The 18,866-nt window shown below is 37.8% G+C and overlaps 3 protein-coding genes and 1 long non-coding RNA gene across 7 annotated transcripts; 3 read left to right on the plus strand and 1 right to left on the minus strand.

Moving 5' to 3' along the window:
• Nucleotides 1-37: 37 nt before the first annotated feature.
• On the plus strand, nucleotides 38-3,784 carry Snx6 (sorting nexin 6). Of its 3 annotated transcripts, XM_011302339.1 has the most exons (10): nucleotides 38-380; nucleotides 518-568; nucleotides 717-932; nucleotides 1,023-1,144; nucleotides 1,548-1,992; nucleotides 2,080-2,262; nucleotides 2,744-2,761; nucleotides 3,007-3,070; nucleotides 3,165-3,250; nucleotides 3,336-3,784. In XM_011302339.1, exons 1-10 carry the CDS (start codon nucleotides 375-377, stop codon nucleotides 3,384-3,386), a joined length of 1,242 nt encoding a protein of 413 aa, XP_011300641.1. In that variant the 5' UTR covers nucleotides 38-374; the 3' UTR covers nucleotides 3,387-3,784. The 3 variants fall into 3 exon arrangements, with proteins under 3 accessions (XP_011300641.1, XP_011300640.1, XP_011300642.1); XM_011302338.1 differs by having other exon boundaries at nucleotides 38-568; XM_011302340.1 differs by lacking the exon at nucleotides 2,744-2,761 and having other exon boundaries at nucleotides 44-568.
• Nucleotides 3,785-3,990: 206 nt separating this feature from the next.
• Nucleotides 3,991-15,156, minus strand: dpr12 (defective proboscis extension response 12). Its single transcript, XM_011302341.1, has 7 exons — nucleotides 14,041-15,156; nucleotides 12,732-12,829; nucleotides 12,313-12,503; nucleotides 11,424-11,585; nucleotides 11,147-11,281; nucleotides 7,292-7,502; nucleotides 3,991-6,876 (listed from the first exon to the last, which is right to left on the minus strand). Exons 2-7 carry the CDS (start codon nucleotides 12,805-12,807, stop codon nucleotides 6,770-6,772), a joined length of 882 nt encoding a protein of 293 aa, XP_011300643.1. The 5' UTR covers nucleotides 12,808-12,829; nucleotides 14,041-15,156; the 3' UTR covers nucleotides 3,991-6,769.
• LOC105265060 (uncharacterized) lies at nucleotides 7,517-12,400 on the plus strand. The gene is made up of 3 exons (XR_892046.1): nucleotides 7,517-7,628; nucleotides 9,665-9,914; nucleotides 12,288-12,400. It is a non-coding gene; the product is annotated as an uncharacterized lncRNA (long non-coding RNA).
• Nucleotides 15,157-16,514: 1,358 nt separating the features above from the next.
• On the plus strand, nucleotides 16,515-18,800 carry ATPsynB (ATP synthase subunit b, mitochondrial). Of its 2 annotated transcripts, none has more exons than XM_011302346.1 (4): nucleotides 16,515-16,625; nucleotides 17,009-17,170; nucleotides 17,627-17,979; nucleotides 18,442-18,800. In XM_011302346.1, the coding sequence occupies exons 1-4, from the start codon at nucleotides 16,598-16,600 to the stop codon at nucleotides 18,616-18,618; spliced, it is 720 nt and encodes a 239-aa protein (XP_011300648.1). In that variant the 5' UTR covers nucleotides 16,515-16,597; the 3' UTR covers nucleotides 18,619-18,800. The 2 variants fall into 2 exon arrangements, with proteins under 2 accessions (XP_011300648.1, XP_011300649.1); XM_011302347.1 differs by having other exon boundaries at nucleotides 17,627-17,982; nucleotides 18,444-18,527.
• The last annotated feature ends 66 nt before the right edge of the window (nucleotides 18,801-18,866 follow it).

An 18,866-nucleotide genomic window follows, 5' to 3' on the forward strand; every position in this document is an offset into this window, starting at 1 on the left:
AATTAGTTTGCACTGCACTGCACGCGCCCCAATTACTGCCTCTCGAATTAAAAAATCTCCTTTTTTCCTCATTTAAAATGACAAGTGTCTGCCGCTACAGTCAAAGTGTTGACGTCAACGCCTAGGTGACGCAGTTCCATCCGGATACAGCTGATTTATCAAAGGCGCATTATCCCACTGGTTATATTTTCCAGTGAGATGTGATTTTTATAACTTAAGGATCATTAAAAAATAAATAAAAACATTCGAATGAAGTTTGATCGAGGAAGTTTATCCGGCTTTTCTGGGGGATTTTTTTTGTAGGACTTATCAATTACGTGGGATTATCAAACACTCCTAGACATCGTGTGTCAATCGAGACGCTGTTAGACGCCATGATGGTAGGTGGAACTTGTTATCACTTCATCCTGGCCGGCTGTGTTTTCCACGTTAACATTTAGCTCTGAGAACTCCGTAAATTCTCGGGAGTGAAGTTTAAAAATTGCTGAAGGTTTCTATTCAACTTAAAATGTTGCAGGACGGTATATGTGATAACGCTGATATCCTCAATAGTGCACCGCCGAAGAAGGTAGATCAGTTAAATCAAATTATTCTGACAATTAAAATGTATTATTCAGCTGTGTCAGAATAAATTAAGGATTCTATCGAACACTTGAGGATTTGATTGTTTTTATTAAAGTTTATGGAAGGAATCAATTCTGCTCATCTACTTTTAGGTTATCCAGGCGGATAATATTGACCTGTCAGATAAGTCACTGCAGGTGGATATATCAGATGCACTGAGTGAAAAGGATAAAGTCAAATTCACGGTGCATACGAAAACGACTTTACCTAATTTTCAAAAATCTGAGTGTCTGGTTGTTAGGCAGCATGAAGAGTTTGTCTGGCTGCATGATAGATTCGAGGAAAGCGAGGAATATGCTGGATACATCGTAAAGCTTTTTTTATGTTACATAAATCATGGAGTTGAAGTTAATTTCAGGTTACCCTGCTTTTCACTTTGTCATCCACTTTTCGTTTAGATTCCTCCGTGTCCACCAAGGCCGGACTTTGATGCTTCCCGTGAGAAACTGCAGAAGCTTGGCGAGGGCGAGGGCACCATGACAAGAGAAGAATTCTCGAAAATGAAGCAAGAGCTTGAAGCGTGAGTTCATATTTTTAAACTGGACGGGATGCCACGTTTTATGAGACACATTGAACGTAATATTATTTCTTATCGGGTTTTAACCAATCTACTTTATAATTCCATTACTTCCACTGGGAGTTTATTTCGGACTTAATTTATCAATGTATTTGCATATTTTGCCATGTAGATGATAAAAGAATGTTCGGAGGCGTCGGTAATATTGAAAAAAGTAAAAGCAAAAAAAATCCTATCGGCTCGGGGGCCTGATATATTATTTATTTAATATCATTGATGCTGTACGTTTAACGAAAGTTAATAGTTGTTTAATGAAAAAAATCGATTCTAGAGTGCTTACCTCTAAAATCGATACTAATTCACGAAACATCTGAATATTAACATAATTTGCATAATTTGTAATTAGTGAATATCTGGCGACATTCAAAAAAACTGTGGCCATGCACGAGATGTTCCTAACCAGATTGGCACACCACCCAGTCTTTCGAAATGATGACTATCTCCGAGTATTTCTGGAGTACGACCAGGATCTCTGTGTCCGCGGGAAAAACCGAATCGAAATGTTTGGAGGTCTGGTAAAATCTTTCTCGAAGACAACCGACGAATATTATCTGTCAGCCACCGTCAAAGACGTCAACGACTTCTTCGACCAAGAGATGATATTTCTTCAGCACTACCACAGTAACTTGAAAGAGGCGACCAGTCGATCCGACCGTCAAACGCTGAAACACAAGGACGTGGCCGACTCCTACATCAAGATATCAACGAATTTACTGCAACTAGCAACCACCGACTCGGGAAAACTCGAGAGATTTCTCACTAAAATTGCTGAGACCTTCGAGAAATTGCGCGTAAGCATTTTATCTTCTTCCACAAAGTACGTAATTCATTAACGTTGCAAATTTAATAATTCGAAACTTTGGCATTTGCTCGTGAAGAAAATAGAGGGTCGTGTTGCCTCTGATGAGGATCTCAAATTATCAGACACTCTTCGTTATTATATGCGAGATACAGCTGCGGCCAAACGACTGCTCTTCAGGAGATTAAAAGCGCTCCACACCTACGAAACTGCGAATCGCACTCTAGAAAAAGCTCGAGCTCGTAACAAGGATGTCCATGCGGTAAGTTTTAATCAACAGATACTCGTTACATTGAAAAATTTATTTTTTAAATGAGCATATTTTACACTAAAACAGCATAATCTCGATAAAATAAATCCCCAAGTTAATCATTTTTAATATTAATCCATATTCAACTCATTTACTTTGCTACTGAATTATACAATGAAAATTCGAATTGAAAAATGGCACATTAAAATTTCTATAGACAAGGTCTTACCACAATGCACCAACTGTATAAGAGCGTGAAGGAATCCCATTGTGTGGAATAAATTATTTTCTCCAGAAAATGTTGTTCGTGTTTAGTATGCCCGAGAGTGTAAATAACACTTTAAGAACATTTTATTTGTTGTGCATGACTCATCACACTAACATGACATTCTGCAATACGAGAGTTCATTTACTGGGCAGAAAATAGTACTTAATGAAATAATAATAATGAATACTGTCAATTTATTAATCAAATTTGTTGCGGCTCCTTCAGGCGCTGGAGGTTGCAGAGGTGTGTGTGTTATTATTTTTCTGTCACTGTTATATAACAAAGAATATAACCAATTGCACTTTGCGGATAGCTGTCACATTATGCTAATGCTATTACGATGCACTAAATCATTTGTTTTGCGTTCATTACCCATGATCAATATACACTGCATGCATAATGTATTTGAATATGCATTAGTGGAGTATGAAAATTTGCATGTCACTCAACAAATATAATTGTATTGATATCGCTTGTTTTAAATTTAGGCTGAGAAAGCACAAACCGAGGCTTGTGAGAAATTCGAGCAGATGTCAGATAAAGGGAAAGAAGGTTTGTCATCACTTTGTCACGACTCGACGAATTTAAAACGGTATTGTATTGATTTACCCGAAACTCGTATATCATTGTTGCGTTAATTTTTCAGAGCTGACGGATTTTATGACGCGGAGAATAGCTGCCTTCCGTAAAAATTTAATCGAATTAACTGAATTGGAAATTAAGCATGCCAAGGTATTGAGTTAAGGAAAAATGTTTAACGATCGCATACGATGTCATTAATGTTTTATGGGTTTCAACAATTTATTTCTTCATCCAGGCTCACGCTGATATGCTCAAGAAATGTCTCCTCTTCCTTCGAGAAGAGTGATTCAGTCTCCCGACAATCCTGTGAAAAATATTAATGAGGATGATAATGGAGATGACGAGGAGGTGGATAACTCGGGTGAGGCACTGGTGGTGCGTTTATTCAACACGATATGTACAATATATTTTCTGTTACTTGCAATGTCGATTCATAATTAAATGAATAATGCCGAAACGAAGGGATTTGCAGCAGCAAAGTGACTTTTTTACGAAGTAGAATTTCTAACAAGGATATGCAGATGGCTAAGAATTTGCTAGTACAGTTAACAGCAAAGTGCTTTAATAACGAAAGTACGATTTAACTACGAAAATTAAATAATTGTTAAGAGTGTAATCTCTTTTTTTGCATTATTGATACGAATTTGTATGAAAATATAATTCCACTAGGACGTTCTAAGATGATATCTGCATAGTGTTTAAGATTATTCTTCATCCATATTATATCATTATGTTATTCTCTTTCTTTTTTTATCTAGGACTCTTTATATTATTGATAAAGAGGATATATATGAATATATGTTATGTACATCATACAAAATTATACGCTGTATTGTAATAAAGACCAATGGTAGAGTATGACGTAATGTATTTATTTATTATATTACTGATGGAATGGGTGAAGGGCGAGGTGAATTGATGATTTTTATCTCGATTTCGTACATTTTTATTGAATTGAATGGTTTTTTTTCTATCATACATGATTGCAGACATATACTGAGAAATGTTTTTTTTTGCTTTTCTTTTCTTTTCTTTAAGTTCCGTAAGGATGTTTATTTGTTTGAGAATTAATCTGAAATTCCACCATAATAATACCATATATTTTCCACCCAGTCTTTAAAAGAACGTCTCAGGACATTGGCTCAAATTCCTTCACTCATTTTCTCACTCGAATAACGAAGTTATGCCACTGGACATTATTTCTCGATAGGGGCCAATTGTTCATCATTTTTTTTCTCTTATTATTAACAGATTCTATGTATATTCTACATATAATTGTGCACAGGCGGCCAAGTTTATCAGGATAGAAGATAGACACAAACGCCTGTACACCCTGCAATTGTCTTTAAATTCAATAATTGCAATTTCTCTTCCATAATTTGTATTGCTTTTCATTCTCCAAAAGGGAAAAATTAATCGAAGGAATTTTTAATGGAGAATTAGAAATCAAATGTTTGTCTAAGTATGAAGAGTCATTTAGCAGTGGGTGAAATCAAAACTTGAGGATGAAATGGATTTTCTTGTGTATATTTGAAAAGGAAATTTGTGCCCATAGCAATTTCCAAATGCACCCATAGGCGCTCTTATCTGGCGTTTACTCACATTTTGAGAAAAAAATTGTTGTGACTCTTTGTAATTCCTCGACAAATATTTTTTAATCGAATTCAGTATCGAATCAACTTCTCCCAACTCCGAATAAAGCTTTTCTGTGGTCATCGTATCAGTCATTCAGGTTTCTTTTTTTTTCATTAAAATTTCTCGCTTAATTTATGTACAATTTGTTCAGCCCAGTTATTTTTACGATAAATAATTATATTGGCTCGATGATAGACGATTTATATCACTCCCTTGTACTTTCGGTAACTTCAATTATCAAGATTAAAACATAACAAGATAAATCCACTTTTACTCTGCTCCTATACAACAATCGTTGAGTCCCATATTTTTTTGCAATTCAATTTTGTTTCTCCCTCCATCAATATATCATGTATTTCCTCTGTTTTCCATCTGTCATGATCCAAACACTGGCACTCTAAATAATAATCAACAGTAATTATATGACAAAACATCTTAAAACAATAAGGATTCGATAAAATTTACAATTTCAAATATCAATGGCATTTCTCTATTTTCGGTGGCCCACTTCATATCCTCATCTTTCATTCCTTACCCATTTTTCTTATAATAAAATTTCTTATCACTGAAATACCCGCGAAGTATATAATACATATAGAATGGAATGATGTGAACGGAAGCGGATGTTTTCTTAAGCAAAAAAAAAACCTCTTCTTTACTGGGTCAGTGTATTGTTCATTTCTTCATAGCTCCCCATTATTCTCTCAATCGAGCTGATAAAAGTTGATCCAATCCTCCCAGCCTTTTCCCTCAACAATCATGTCTATATCTCCCTCGGAATACTTAAAATTAAATTGTTTTTCCTCTCTGAAGACGAATATTTTCCCCAATTCAATTGCTAAAATGATTACACACTTGAAGACGGATCCGGCCATGTGACATCGCAGTTTCAAAACTAACTATTTAATAGCAATTTTTTTCTCATTTTCGGCGTTAATGTGTTCGTGAGTTATTACAAAATTCCTGTGGAAGCCACTCTGATAATTCACTGTATTTCCGCAGTAAATCCTCAATTGTTCCATTTTCTTGCCAGTTTAAATTCCTAAATTGACTTTTATTAATAATTCGAGTACTATCACTATTAATTAATCATTGTTCCACATGAATAAATCATTGTCCCATGAGCCGAGAACCCTTTCCTTCCCATAAAATCCTGGGTCATGAGAAATTTTAACTCTACGTTATATCCTTGGGCATTTGAAATTTACTGAGGATCGCACAAACGAAAGGCTTTATTAATAATAAAAAATACCACTGGAGTCATTACGTAAATTATTTCATAAAACATTCAGTACTGACCGCATGGACACTACGAATATCAAATAATCGTTTCCATTTTGAAAATTTATTATTGAACAGTCGATTAATTTACTATGATAGATTACAAGAATTCGGGGTAGCGGTATCAAATCAATTGACGATGTCAACATCCATCCAGTCCTTCGTGCCAATCTCTTCAATTATTGAAACGTTTACCAGCTGAGATTTTTATTATGCGGACTGGACTCATTACTCAATCAGAGTTACACTCCGTTTATTATCGATTCAGAAATGTCATTGCATTGAATAATTGTAAGCACCAAAATATCGCTCATTTCCACAATCCAGTGACAATCGTCAAATTCTTCGTAAATCGATACCCCCGATTTCGCAATGAAATAACGACCAAAAATTACACCAGAAAATTGAGTTCACTCTGAAATTTTCATTGAAATAATTGATGATGATGGATTTCAATTTATTTTTCAATATTTATTTACATGAATTTTTGTGTATTCCCCCCACTTCACTTGAACTCTATTCCAATCACTTAAACACGGAGTACTCCATTATTTACCGTCGATAGTCCTACAAAAAACATTGTCACGAGTTCGCTGTTATAATATTCTCCTCATAATCGTAAAATTAATGGAAAATATTCGAGTGTCATGTACTCGAGATTCGGGGATTATCTATAAAGTTATTTATGATCAAAAAAACGAATTAATGACAGTAATGGACATTGTGTGTTTTGTTTTATTCGAATGAAAATGCTTATCGCGCTAAAACAGCGCCAGTGACAATGAGCGCCAGTATCAAACTACCCGATGTCCTCTCTCCACTGGACGTTTTACGGCGCTGAATAGCCGCCATTTTATCGCCTGTGGAATAATAAAAACAACTAACGATAAATAAAAAAGGTAGATGAGAGACAGAGAGAGAGAGAGAGAAAGAGTAAAAACACGATAAAAAAAAATGCCTACGGGACAATCAATATTCAATGTCAATTGTCGTTCAATCGAGCGTTAACGCACCGAGCGCCCAATACATATATGTACTGTAAATTGACGAGATTAAAAAGCTACAGGCGAATGATTCTCAATCAAAGTGAACTACAGCTTGACCAAAATAATTATCAATTAGGGGGTAAACTCATGCGAGAATTTCATATCAAGATTAATGGTAGTTTATTAATGAGCTCGAGAGTTCCTAATGAACTGGAGTCCTCGGGTGGTAATCAATTATGTGGACAGATGGACACGTGGAGAGAAGAAATTTATTATTGGGGAAACTTGCCTTCTGTCACGAAGACGTAGATTGAAGCTGGCTTGGTATTTGAGGCTCTGCACGTGTAATTTCCCGTATCCGATTCAACTGCTTGACGAATTGTCAGTCGACTCTGAGTTGGTCCTGGTTCTGTCTGTACACTCACTGTACCGCGCGCAGTATCATAGTTTATCATCCGGTTATTGTGATACCAGAACACATATTGCGGCGGCGTTGGACTCTGTGAATATCAGGCCATGTTTATAGTACATATTTTAGCTGTCACTTTGTCATGCCATTCAGAGAACTCTCATCATTCAGGACTGATGGCTAAAAGGGGATAGCTGTTGGGGTGCGCGGTTGACCGGTGAGCTACTTCTTTTACCGGTATTTTATCGGATTATTGGTAGTGACTACTGGCAAGCAAGCTAATTAATTGCCAGGTTCCAATTGGGGGAGGAGTGATTATTATTTCGAATTTGACGCTAATTAGAAATCTCCACCGAATTAACTGGCGTGGACTAATGTCCGCGATTTATGCTCAGATGAATCTATTCTTTTTCGCGAACAATGAAGCTAACGATGAGAATTAAGAGGGAAGCTGGACCAATCGTTCAGCTGTAATGATGTTTTTTACTTAGTTTTTGGTGTTGGTGTTGATGTTGAGGGTTGTCGATCAATTTCACTGGGAGTTTAGTTAGATTTCAGGACACGTTTCACGAATGTTATTGGGGTTTTTCCACTTTGAGACATACATAAGTATATCTAGGATAGATTTATAGTCTTTCGTATTTGATCTGTTAACTCAGCACCATCTCCCGTCGAGGCTAAATAGATTTTACGCTATTTTCAACAATAATATTTCTACTGGTTTATTCAGTAGAATTTTTCACCACCCAAACACTAGAGGAAACACCACAAATGCAAATATTCACGTACATTTACTTGGATCAAGTAAATTCATTTAGGAGAAGTATTTTTTTGATCATCGCATTTTCCCTGATTTAATAATTCTCTTTTTTGCGTAAATCATATTTTCTGGTTAATTTTTTACTGTTACACTGGAATAGCAAGCCATTTCCAGTATTCAACGAGAATATGACGCATGACGTTGAGCAATAATTACAAGTAAAGGAAAAGTTTTAATTGCTACTGGTTGTTTTGTCATACTGATTATAATTTCTCTGGTCAGTTGCAATATCGTTGTGAAATCGTTTAATATTCACTAGTACATTATAATCCTAAGAGATCATTCTATTTCCGGTTATTTACAAATATCGCGTAGGTCGCGCACAGACTTTATTGAAACACTGTTTCTGTACTGTACTTCAGGTCTTTTGTTGTGGAGGGTGAATTATTTCATGATGAATATGAAACGCTCGGGTTCTTTCGTTATTGTACTGTGCATCTGCTGGGATAACTTCATAATTCAGGGGAACAGGAGGCTCAACTGACGTTTAGCCAAGGGATGATGATTTAACGGAATTTCCTCTGGCATCATATCGTTATATCACTATAGCATACGTAGAATCTCGTATTTTAACTAAATTCCTCGGTTGTCATATGGAGGAAATTATGAAAAGGCAACTTGTTTAATTGTACGAGGGATGATGAAAAACTTTCTATTATCGCTGTTATCATCCTATTCATTATAAATTTCAGTATAAATCATTTCATCATTTTCATTATAAATTTTCACGGTTTTAATGTCCTTGCTCTTTATATAATACGTAATATTGTTGACCTTTTAACCCTTTCAAATATCAATTATACCTTCATGAATATAAAGTCTTTTACTAGGAGATATTTATGAAATAATACCAATACCGGAAGGAACAATTAAATACAGCAATTGAATCTCTTCGCGAGGATATTCGTTATTTTTGTTTTTACTTTAAATAGTTTGAGATTTGGGGCGAGTATTGCCTGTACTGGGAAAAAAATCTTTTTCCAAATATATTTTCATGTGATTAATAAATATATTTGAAAGAAATTTTTTTTTTTGTCAGTGTGATGGATATTTTGGGGTAATGTTCCGGAAATTTGAGGCGAAAATTTCTAGCCGTTAAAATTTATATCGAATGTTTTCCTCCGCGTACCTTGAAAGTGAGTTTACATGTTTTCCCAAAATACGGCGCGGAAATGACTTCGAAATTCGAGGGACTGATATGAAAAATCCAATCAGTTTAATCAGAGTGAGGTAGACCCCTCTGCTGTTCCACTTTCCATCTGATAAAACTAGAACCAAGCATCTTCAATATTCATTGATCAACCACCAGGAAAGTTTGGAGTTGTAACATTGGGTTTTTGATATTTTATAGCGATTCGCATCTATTATTTCTGTAATGGATACCGTGTTTTAGACTATTCCTGTGTGACCGTAGTATTTTCCATCTGTTTAAGAATGAAATTTACGGTTTCGTGAATATGAAAGGCTCGTGTTACTCTTGCCCCAGGACCACATGTATCTGCGAGGTAACTTCATGACTGGACAAGTAAGCCCTGAGTTATTGCTGCACTTGTTCCCGTAATGGCTCAACGGAGTTGGTATTTTTGGGATAAATCGTGTTGAGATGAAGTTTCAAATCAGTCCGCAAGATGCTCCGAGTGGAGTTATCAACGGTTTTAATCATTCAAGTGGATTTGTCAACCGGTAAGTATCCTTCAACTGTACGAACATTCTATATTTATACCGAGAGTCATCAGCGAGATGGATGTAACCTTAAGCCAATTAATAATCAACTCTAGCCATCCGCACCCTGAACTTTACCTTTCCAAATAAACGATCAATATAATGGGAACAACTTCCCCGAGGCACTTTCAACGCCCTACCGAATCAAGTGAAGTGTTTGATTGTGTCTTGCCTGTCCACATCTACCTTGAAACTTCATGAGAAGCCTATCGATTCTGGATATAATAGTGTTAATTGACCCGTAACATTTGGATTGTATCTTTCTCTGTGGTGGCATTTGTCCAGGCATGAATAACATGTGAGACTCTATTATCTGTCGTCTGTCTGAGACCTCAACCCAGTCGACGACTTCTCAATCTCAATCTTCCATTCGTAATTTTTCATAGTCATTATTCAATACGCAAGTTATGGACGTTTTTTCTCAAAAGTTCTGCTTGACGTTGGACTTTTCAAAGAGCTAAGTTGAAATATTCGAGATTCAAAATGAGATTTGCCTTTAATCCAAGTTTCTAACAGTGTGGGGGGCGAAGGACAGTTCATATACAGGGAGAAATTGTTAAGTTCTGGTGTGAAAGCAGCTGAAAGATATTAGACAAGACTTTTGAAAATTTTCATTTGAGACATGGGAAAGTCGCACTTCAGACATACCGAAATTTCGATTCAAGTTGAGACTCAACATGATTTGATTCAATTTCACGTTCATTAAAATCCATCATTAAAACGGATGATGAATGGAAAAAACCCCATTGATTTAAACAGGAATTACATGGAAACTTGATGAATAATGTATTGTTCACAATTCAATGATGATAAAAAATAAAAAAAGACTGAATTTGAGAATGAAAATACATATCGAAGTTAATAATAATATAAAATAATTAATATGCGATAAATTATGTATGCAAATTAAAGTAGAGCATTAAGTAATTTCATGTATAATAAATTTTGGAAATTACAGTTCGAATATCAACATTTCGTGAAGGTGAATTTCCGCCGCTGATTGATCAATCAAACTTGAGAATTGCTTTGAAATAAATGAGGCTCACACGATATCTTTTATAACGACGATAGAACATGATTAAAAAAAGCGAATGTAATATTAAAATATAACGAAGTGAAGGCCAAAATACAAATGATGGAAACGCTGATTAGAAGGCACACAGATATTCTCGAAAAAAGATGATAAATCATACCTTTTCAATTATGCACACCAGACTTATTATAGAGCCCACATCGACATGGTGTTCTTCACTTCCTAGTATAAACGCCTCTGGTATCACGACATTTAAATTCACAAAGTGTGATATTATCCCCGTACTTCTTGATACCTGAAAACGAAAGTTGAAAAAATCTCTATTGTGAGATATTCAAGTGCTTCATAAACCGGATTTGCCTGTCCACTCACTATACCTTTTATCCCTTGTTTATGTTGTAACAAAGGGGATTTTTTATACATCTAATGACAATTACCTGACATTCGTATGTTCCATTGTCTCGTTCTTGTACGTATTTGATTTGCAGCGTCCAGTCGTCCGAGCCCTCCGAATGGAGCGCCTGGAATCGCTCGTCATTCGTGTACGTGAACAATGAGCTCGTCAATACGTGCCAATCACGTCGACGTATCCAGGATATCTGTGTGTTTAAATAAAGTCATATTCAGGCTGGCTTTTCAGGTTCAAAACTCTCAGCGCAGTCTCATTCCATCTCATTGTCATGATAATTATAAGAAATTCAAATGATCCTCAGGAGACAGTCAACTACATCTCCTATTGCAAATCATACGATGCAATTATTTCTATTCACATCTTGAAAATGTTTACCATCATGGACTTGCCACTGGAATTTCGAACAATTAGGCAATTGCCAACTCAAAATTTTTATGCGAAAATCGATGGGAACTGAACTTTCCGTTCAATATTCTATAAAAATTAATAGACGTCTCGAACATACGGCTGAATATATTATTGATTTTATTATCTAAAGTTAATAAACGTTCTCTACGATTTAATACTGAATATTACTGTCTTCAATGAAAATTCCCGTAACTCAGAAGATAAATAAAATAATGAATTAATCCAGTATTTTAATCGAAGTATGGAAAACCTAGACACTTTAGATCGCTCCTCTCGATCCTTTTTGATTTTTCTAAAAAAATCTTGACTAATGTCTCCTGCGACCTACCCTTGGAACCTCCTCCCCCCTCTATTTTAATGAATATACAATATCAAATATACAATCTGTTGGAGTATAGAATATGAAAAAGCTCTTTCTTGAAATATTAATTTGACGAACCACTTCAACTACGATAACCCAAACATTTTTTCTGTCAATAAGGATGAAGCCAATAATTATTCTTTACCTCGGCATCAGAGATGGAACGCTCAGCAAGATGTCTTACTTTACAATGTAAGAATGCTGTACCACCCAGTTGAACAGTGACATTTGAGACAGTGTTATTTTCATTAGCCTCATTAACTCTCTGTAGTTCATCAAGATTATTGTACCACAGTGCTCGCCAATCTGAAGGTATGTTGTAGGGTACACGACGATCTTCAAAATGATAGTTCAATTATTAATATCACTCACTTCAATCCGATTATAATAGTAAGCAAGAAGACAGGTGAATGTTAATCTCGAGTGGATAGTCAAATGGAAATTAAAATTTAATACATAATACCCGGTTTTGAGGATATTTCAACGGAGCGATGGTTTAGGCATGATAAAACGTAAGAAAAAAGATTGATGATGGGGACGAGGTGATGTAATATTGTAATTTACCTTTGTCAAGCGATCGAGCTAATAAAATTGTTGGTAATATCAGAAAGACCATGTACCACGACAGGCGATCCCGCATTGTGATGGTGCACTGGGATTTCCTGGAAGGTAAAAAATCATTACAGTCTGCGGTTACAATGATACTCCCGAGACGTGCATGAAAGCATGATGCGGAGAATATCAATGGATGAGGCAACGTACAGCTTCAATGTATTTGTTATTTATTGGCCTATAAATATCTGCCCTTGTGAGATGGACACATTTTCCTCATCCGGCGATTTTTCATTGTCAGAGCTTTTTTTATTTAACGATTGACAAGGAACCTCGAGGGACACAAGAAAGGCAAAGAACCAGTGAAACATATCGCTCTGTTATTCCTTCATAAGTCAAAAAAACCGCCAATGAGTTACGCTCAATCATCACTCATATGTTAGATTCAGGCGAAATACGGGGGTGGACAAGCCCCTATTTTATCCTATTTTCTCCTATTTTCTCCTATTTTCTCGGTGGTCAAATTCAATATAACAACCTTCCGGAAGTTTGAACACTGTGACAGGTACTAATGTCACTTCATCATAACGCGAATGCTGAGTGATTCTATCGATTGTAACGGGGGAGAATAATCTAAAATAAACGGCGAAGGTGATGGGTATTCGGGTCACAGCTCGAGGACAAAACGTGATATTCGTGGACTTGGTCTGATCTGAATTCAGCCTGAGGAAGTTGGATGCTGTGCGTAAACACCGGATATATTGCAATCGAGAGAGGAAATCCGGTATCAGACGCGACCGATGAGGCTTATTCTCCATGGTGTATAAAAGCGGACGGGTACCAGGGTTAATCATACTTCAGACTATAAATTTTATCTCAGGAAAAGTTGGAGAACAAGGATCAGGGCGGAGAGGTGCTAGTCGAGGGGGAAATGGTGAACCCTCTGAAATCGTAATGGCTGGACTCATGAGAATCATCCGATTAAATTCGTTGCTTTTGACTCCCCCTTCGGAATACCAAACTTGTACTCGGTAAGTGGGGCTTTAATTCCACCGAGCTATCACATTAATACTGGGGTACACGATTTCGAGGGGTTACCACTGTGTGGAAATCTATTTTCCCCGGCAAGTGCAATGATTTCGGGCTATTTTCGAGGGGGTGGATATTATAATGCCTCAAGCTGGAATATCGTGTACCGGATAGATAAGGACGAAATTCAATGAGGGGTGGTGAGGTGTGAGGGGGTAGAAGGGGGTAGAAGGGGATCTGAGGGGGTATGAATTTTGGGGGAACGATCGAAATAATCGGCAAAACGACTCACTTGTCAGGGGCCGTTGGATAGTACACACCGCTCAAAACCGATGTTTAATTGGTAACAGCAAATGTATATGAGTTGCCTTAATTTGTTGACTCTTTTATCCGCTTTACTCTCCTGCTTTTTGGTTTACAGTTCAATGCATTCACACACACACATACACGTTAAGCACAATGTCAACCCTCAAACGAGGGAGTCCACTTGGGGATTCATTTCCCCCACTCTTTTCGTCCTTTTTTTTTTTCTTTCTCCGCGCCCTCACCAACGGCAAATGTTTTTAGCGTGATTTTTTATCCTCCTCTGGGTTAGACTTTTTCTTTTTGCATGTAGCCCGCACAGACACTCGTATCCCACTCCAGTTGTACCGAGGGATTTCAAAAAAAAAACCGAAAAAAAAAAACTCCAACACTTCGATGAGTAGAGTACCAACGCCTGACAACAGGGCGCACACTTGACACACTACTCGACGCGCAATTTTTTCTCTACATTCACCTCGATTTTTTTTTTCTCAATTACTATTTTCGATGACTCCAATAAAATTGAAATAGTTCACAAACTGTCATCACTGGGATGTTGAGTACTGTGTTCCACTTATCACACACTATTTCACCGCGAGTGATTTTATGAGTGAGATGTATCCTGTTTTTAGTATGGAGCTGCGTGGAAAGAAATAAAAATAATAATCAAGAGGAAGCACGTCACGGCGTCTCGTATCCTGTGTATCCTTCGGATTGATCTTTCCACAGTCGTCGAACACCTCGTGTTTCTCCACGATGTCATTCACTCACGCTACCACGTTATTCAATCATCTAGGATCCATCGACAGCGACATTCACCAGCCCAAGGTGGATTCGTTTAAAAAACAAAACAACACCCCTGAATAATACGAGGGAGAACTATCACTCCACCGAACGGCGTTAAACCATCCCAAGATTAATTTGACGGTTTATTTCAATCCGTGAATCATCGATGAATCCGTTGTACACTTTATTGAAACGAGGAACTATTTTTTCGCCTCTCCAAGATGATGATGATGATGATGGGGGCTTACAGTTGGTACCAGCCCTATCCAGGAATCCCTTACCCGGATCACAAACTTTTCCTTCGCTATGGCCCCAAATGCCCCTGCACAGGCGCGAGACGTGTTTCAGAATTTCTGCGAGTAGCGCACAACGAGGGGTTGTCGATTGCGTTTGGTGGGAGACAAGGTAGAGGGTGGAATGGCGAGGGGATGCCGAGGGGTACTAGGAGGGCGCGAGAAAGGTCTATCCACACACAAGGACGATGAGATGGCGACGCTGTGGATGGGGATGTGGATGGGGATGTGGATGGGGGAGCAGGGGTGGCATCAAGGGGGATGAGAGTTAAATGTTGATGCTAGGGGGTGAGAGGAGGGGTGATGGCGCAAGCGTTTTGGCGCACCAACGCATTGATCCCTGGAATTTAGTCGGTGGGAAGGGGCCTGGGGGTGGCAGAGGGATGACAGGGGGATGATGCGAGGGGTAGGCAGAGTTGGGGGGATCATAGCAGAAGAGTAAGACAGAGAGCTAAAATCCAACGGTGATGTTCAACCAGCTAGGAATTCTTTAGTAGAGTTTACTTTGGTTCACCCGACGGGTCTGTGTTGTTCATTCGGCATTTATCAACTCTCGCTTCTAAACCATTGCAGCAACCCACCCTCAGCCCACCTCTCATCCCCATTATGTACATCCACTCCACTACTCTCTTTATCTTGTCGTGAATGAGGGGTGAGACGGGCGGATAGGGGTAACATTACGCCTGACCTTTCTGCGACTCTCATGGAATTTCCAGATTTTCTCTCATCTTTACGGAAATTCCTCCATCATGAGATACGTCTGATGCTATACCAGGAGTAACGACAGGGGGTTATTGAATAGGGGAGATAGTGACGCTGTGGTTTTAGAAGGGTTGAGTATACTCCGGTTGCATCAATCAATGAGATTTGGGAATGGCTCCTTTTTAGCAGTCTGACCCTTTCAGATGGTTGAGAGGATGTACATCTTTAATGGGGATATGGTTGGTTACGGGCGAAAGGCTTTCAGGGATTGGAAACGATTCGGGGATTCTTGAAACTCATGGATGGCCATTGATGATGGAATTTTTTTGGATTGAGATAGGGTGGTGTGGTTATTTGCACGTTGGGTATTGTACCGCGGATTTCCGATTTGTGGCTGTGTTATTGTTTTGGACGATATTGGACGCAAATCGCTGGATGATTGGAATTGATTTTGCACTGCGAAGCGGTGGGAAATAGGAAATTAGATTATCGGTTATTTGAATTTTAGTTTTAAGGGTGCAGAAATGGTTGGCCAACTGTCATCGGGGTTTTTGGTACCAAGGGCAGAGGAAAATCGGGGATTGGCTGAGCGAGAAGCGTCAGCCAATCGTAGCGGGATATTTCGAATCTGCTCAGGCGGGGGATGATCCGATTGGTTTGTAACGTTCGAAATGACGGCCATATTTTCTCTTCAAGACCTAGGCGCAAGTGGCTCGGTCTGGGACGTCTGGGAGCTGAAGTTGAACATCTCTACGATTGTTGAAAATGTTTTCAAGATTAGCCCTTCGTAACGGTAATTATGCATTTGAATTATTGCCTAGAAGTTATTACTAATTGCTCTTTGACTATGTCATATGGATCAATTGAATATTTTCTGTGATTAATTGACTGCTTCATCGTTATTGGTTATGTTTCGTATCAACTTTGTCATTATGTAATGAACGAATTTTTTTGGATGTTTTTTAAGAAATTGAGTAATCAGTAGGGTGTAGTCGAATTTGGGGTTGATTTTCTCTGAATTTCTTTTTGAGTTTTGTGCAATGGTTTGATTTTCTGATGTCTTAAGTTGACTCGTTTACGATGACATCTGATTGCCAATATGGAGGTAGAGGGTCTCATGCTCTTGACAGCCTAGGTAATCGATAGGAATTTATCATTCAAATGTATCATTTTCAGTGGCAACACGTTTGCCAGCTCTGGCACGTGTTCAGAGTTCTGCAGCAGCACCACCTGAACCCCCGAAGAGACTATCACGTCCAATTGATCCCAGTCCAGTGCGCCATGGATTCATTCCAGAGGAATGGTTCCAAGCATTCTACAACAAGACTGGTTACACTGGTGAGAAATTTGATATGACCTCTTTAGGCAATTGATGTTTTCGCGTTGGAAGATTGAAAAGTTCTTTCAATAAATTAATCTTGTTAAAGTCTAATGAAATTTTAAAAATACTTCAAAATGAGAAGAGGGAAGTTATGAAAAGCTAGTTTTGAAAAGTCAACTTTTACTGGGGATTTCTGCACTAGAAAAGACATTTAAATAAATGAAGGACGACGAAATTCTTATTTTATGAAGGGAAAAGGGATAATTGAAACTTCAGAGGCTTCGAAAATATTCATAAATCAGGATCTGATTTTTCATCAATTAATGTTGAGTAATGTCCTGAGATTTGTGGAATATTATTCACCACTCTGGAACTAAATTTTGAAAATTATGCAATAATCGATTAGGAGGAGGTTGAATATTTGAAGATTGAATTGTCACTTGAATTTTAATACTTGAATTAAATAATTCCAGGTCCCTACGCCTTATTCACTGGTGTTACCACGTATCTCGTCTCCAAGGAGTTCTATGTTCTGGAGCACGAGTTTTACACTGGAGTGTCAGTGTTTATCATGTGTGTAGCTATCGTAAAGAAATTCGGTCCACAAGTTGCTACATGGGTCGACGCTAAGATGGATCAGGAAGAGGCGAATATGAATGCAGGGAGGAAAAATGAAATTGTGGCTCATGAGAAGTCCATCGAGCACCTGAAGAACGAGCAGTGGAGAACAGAGGCTCAGGCTTTGATCATGGACGCCAAGAAGGAGAACATCAAGATTCAACTGGAAGCTGAATACAGAGAACGCATCCACAGAGTCTATTCTGAGGTATATAATCACATTAATTAGCAATTCATCCTAATTCATCAGTGGCATTATAATTGTTTTATAACTCAGTCCGTGAGGCAAGGCTTCACCACTACTGCGCGTGAAAGCTAAGCCGTTAGGAACTTCTCTGGCGATTGTGAGTTACAGTCCGATGTGAAGCTGAGGAATGTAAAGACAATCGTAATAATAACAGACATAAACTATTGCTCAAGAAATTCGTTTTCAATTTGGTTGAAATTATAAATGGAGATGCAATATTTAATTTATCTGAAATGTTAATAAATTAATTCCTTGAATCTTTCATCCATATTACTCAGTAAATCGATCTGTATTTTATTCAATTCTTTCCAACTCTGGACATGACTGAATAATTAATCGAGCTATCTTTGTTCTTCTTGGTCCGATTGTCGGAATGATATCAGTCGTCAAAAATAAAAGGAGATTTTTTATCCAATGTTTCAGGTAAAAAAACGCTTGGACTATCAACTCCAAATTGCCAACGTGGAGCGTAGAATGGCCCAGAAACACATGTCCGAATGGATAATAAACAACGTACTGAAGGCAATAACACCGGACCAGGAGAAGGCCGCGCTCCACCAGTGCATTGCCGAACTCCAGGGTCTAGCACCAAAAGCATAAATTGTTACACTTGTAGAAAATATAGAATTGATATGAACATTTATTCACAATTCGATCAAGTCTAGCGATAACGTTTGAACCTCGTCAATCCTCAACCTGTAAAGTTGTAATATTTTCAATCAGTTGGAAGTCGTCCCTATCAGGTCACGAGTAAATCAATAAAGATATTACTGGTCTGGTGATGAAAGCAATATCCTATTTATCTTCATTTTTTTTTCACCAGAAAATATATCCAAGGATAGAGAACT

The sequence above is a fragment of the Fopius arisanus genome, unplaced genomic scaffold (genome assembly GCF_000806365.1).
Source record: "Fopius arisanus strain USDA-PBARC FA_bdor unplaced genomic scaffold, ASM80636v1 scaffold00027, whole genome shotgun sequence".
Classification (NCBI taxonomy): domain Eukaryota; kingdom Metazoa; phylum Arthropoda; class Insecta; order Hymenoptera; family Braconidae; genus Fopius; species Fopius arisanus.

What these genes read in the sequence shown, in the direction of transcription:
- Snx6 (XM_011302338.1), top strand. Translation starts at nt 509, where the DNA reads ATGTTGCAGGACGGTATATGTGATAACGCTGATATCCTCAATAGTGCA. An exon ending in ATAGTGCACCGCCGAAGAAG is followed by an intron (nt 569 to 716) that starts GTAGATCAGTTA and finishes ATCTACTTTTAG; the next exon opens with GTTATCCAGGCGGATAATAT. An exon ending in GTCAGATAAAGGGAAAGAAG is followed by an intron (nt 3,071 to 3,164) that starts GTTTGTCATCAC and finishes TTAATTTTTCAG; the next exon opens with AGCTGACGGATTTTATGACG.
- dpr12 (XM_011302341.1), bottom strand. Translation starts at nt 12,807, where the DNA reads ATGCGGGATCGCCTGTCGTGGTACATGGTCTTTCTGATATTACCAACA. An exon ending in AGCTCGATCGCTTGACAAAG is followed by an intron (nt 12,504 to 12,731) that starts GTAAATTACAAT and finishes ATCATTTTGAAG; the next exon opens with ATCGTCGTGTACCCTACAAC. An exon ending in TGGTGTGCATAATTGAAAAG is followed by an intron (nt 7,503 to 11,146) that starts GTATGATTTATC and finishes TGATATTCACAG; the next exon opens with AGTCCAACGCCGCCGCAATA.
- ATPsynB (XM_011302346.1), top strand. Translation starts at nt 16,598, where the DNA reads ATGTTTTCAAGATTAGCCCTTCGTAACG. An exon ending in AAGATTAGCCCTTCGTAACG is followed by an intron (nt 16,626 to 17,008) that starts GTAATTATGCAT and finishes TATCATTTTCAG; the next exon opens with TGGCAACACGTTTGCCAGCT. An exon ending in TCCACAGAGTCTATTCTGAG is followed by an intron (nt 17,980 to 18,441) that starts GTATATAATCAC and finishes CCAATGTTTCAG; the next exon opens with GTAAAAAAACGCTTGGACTA.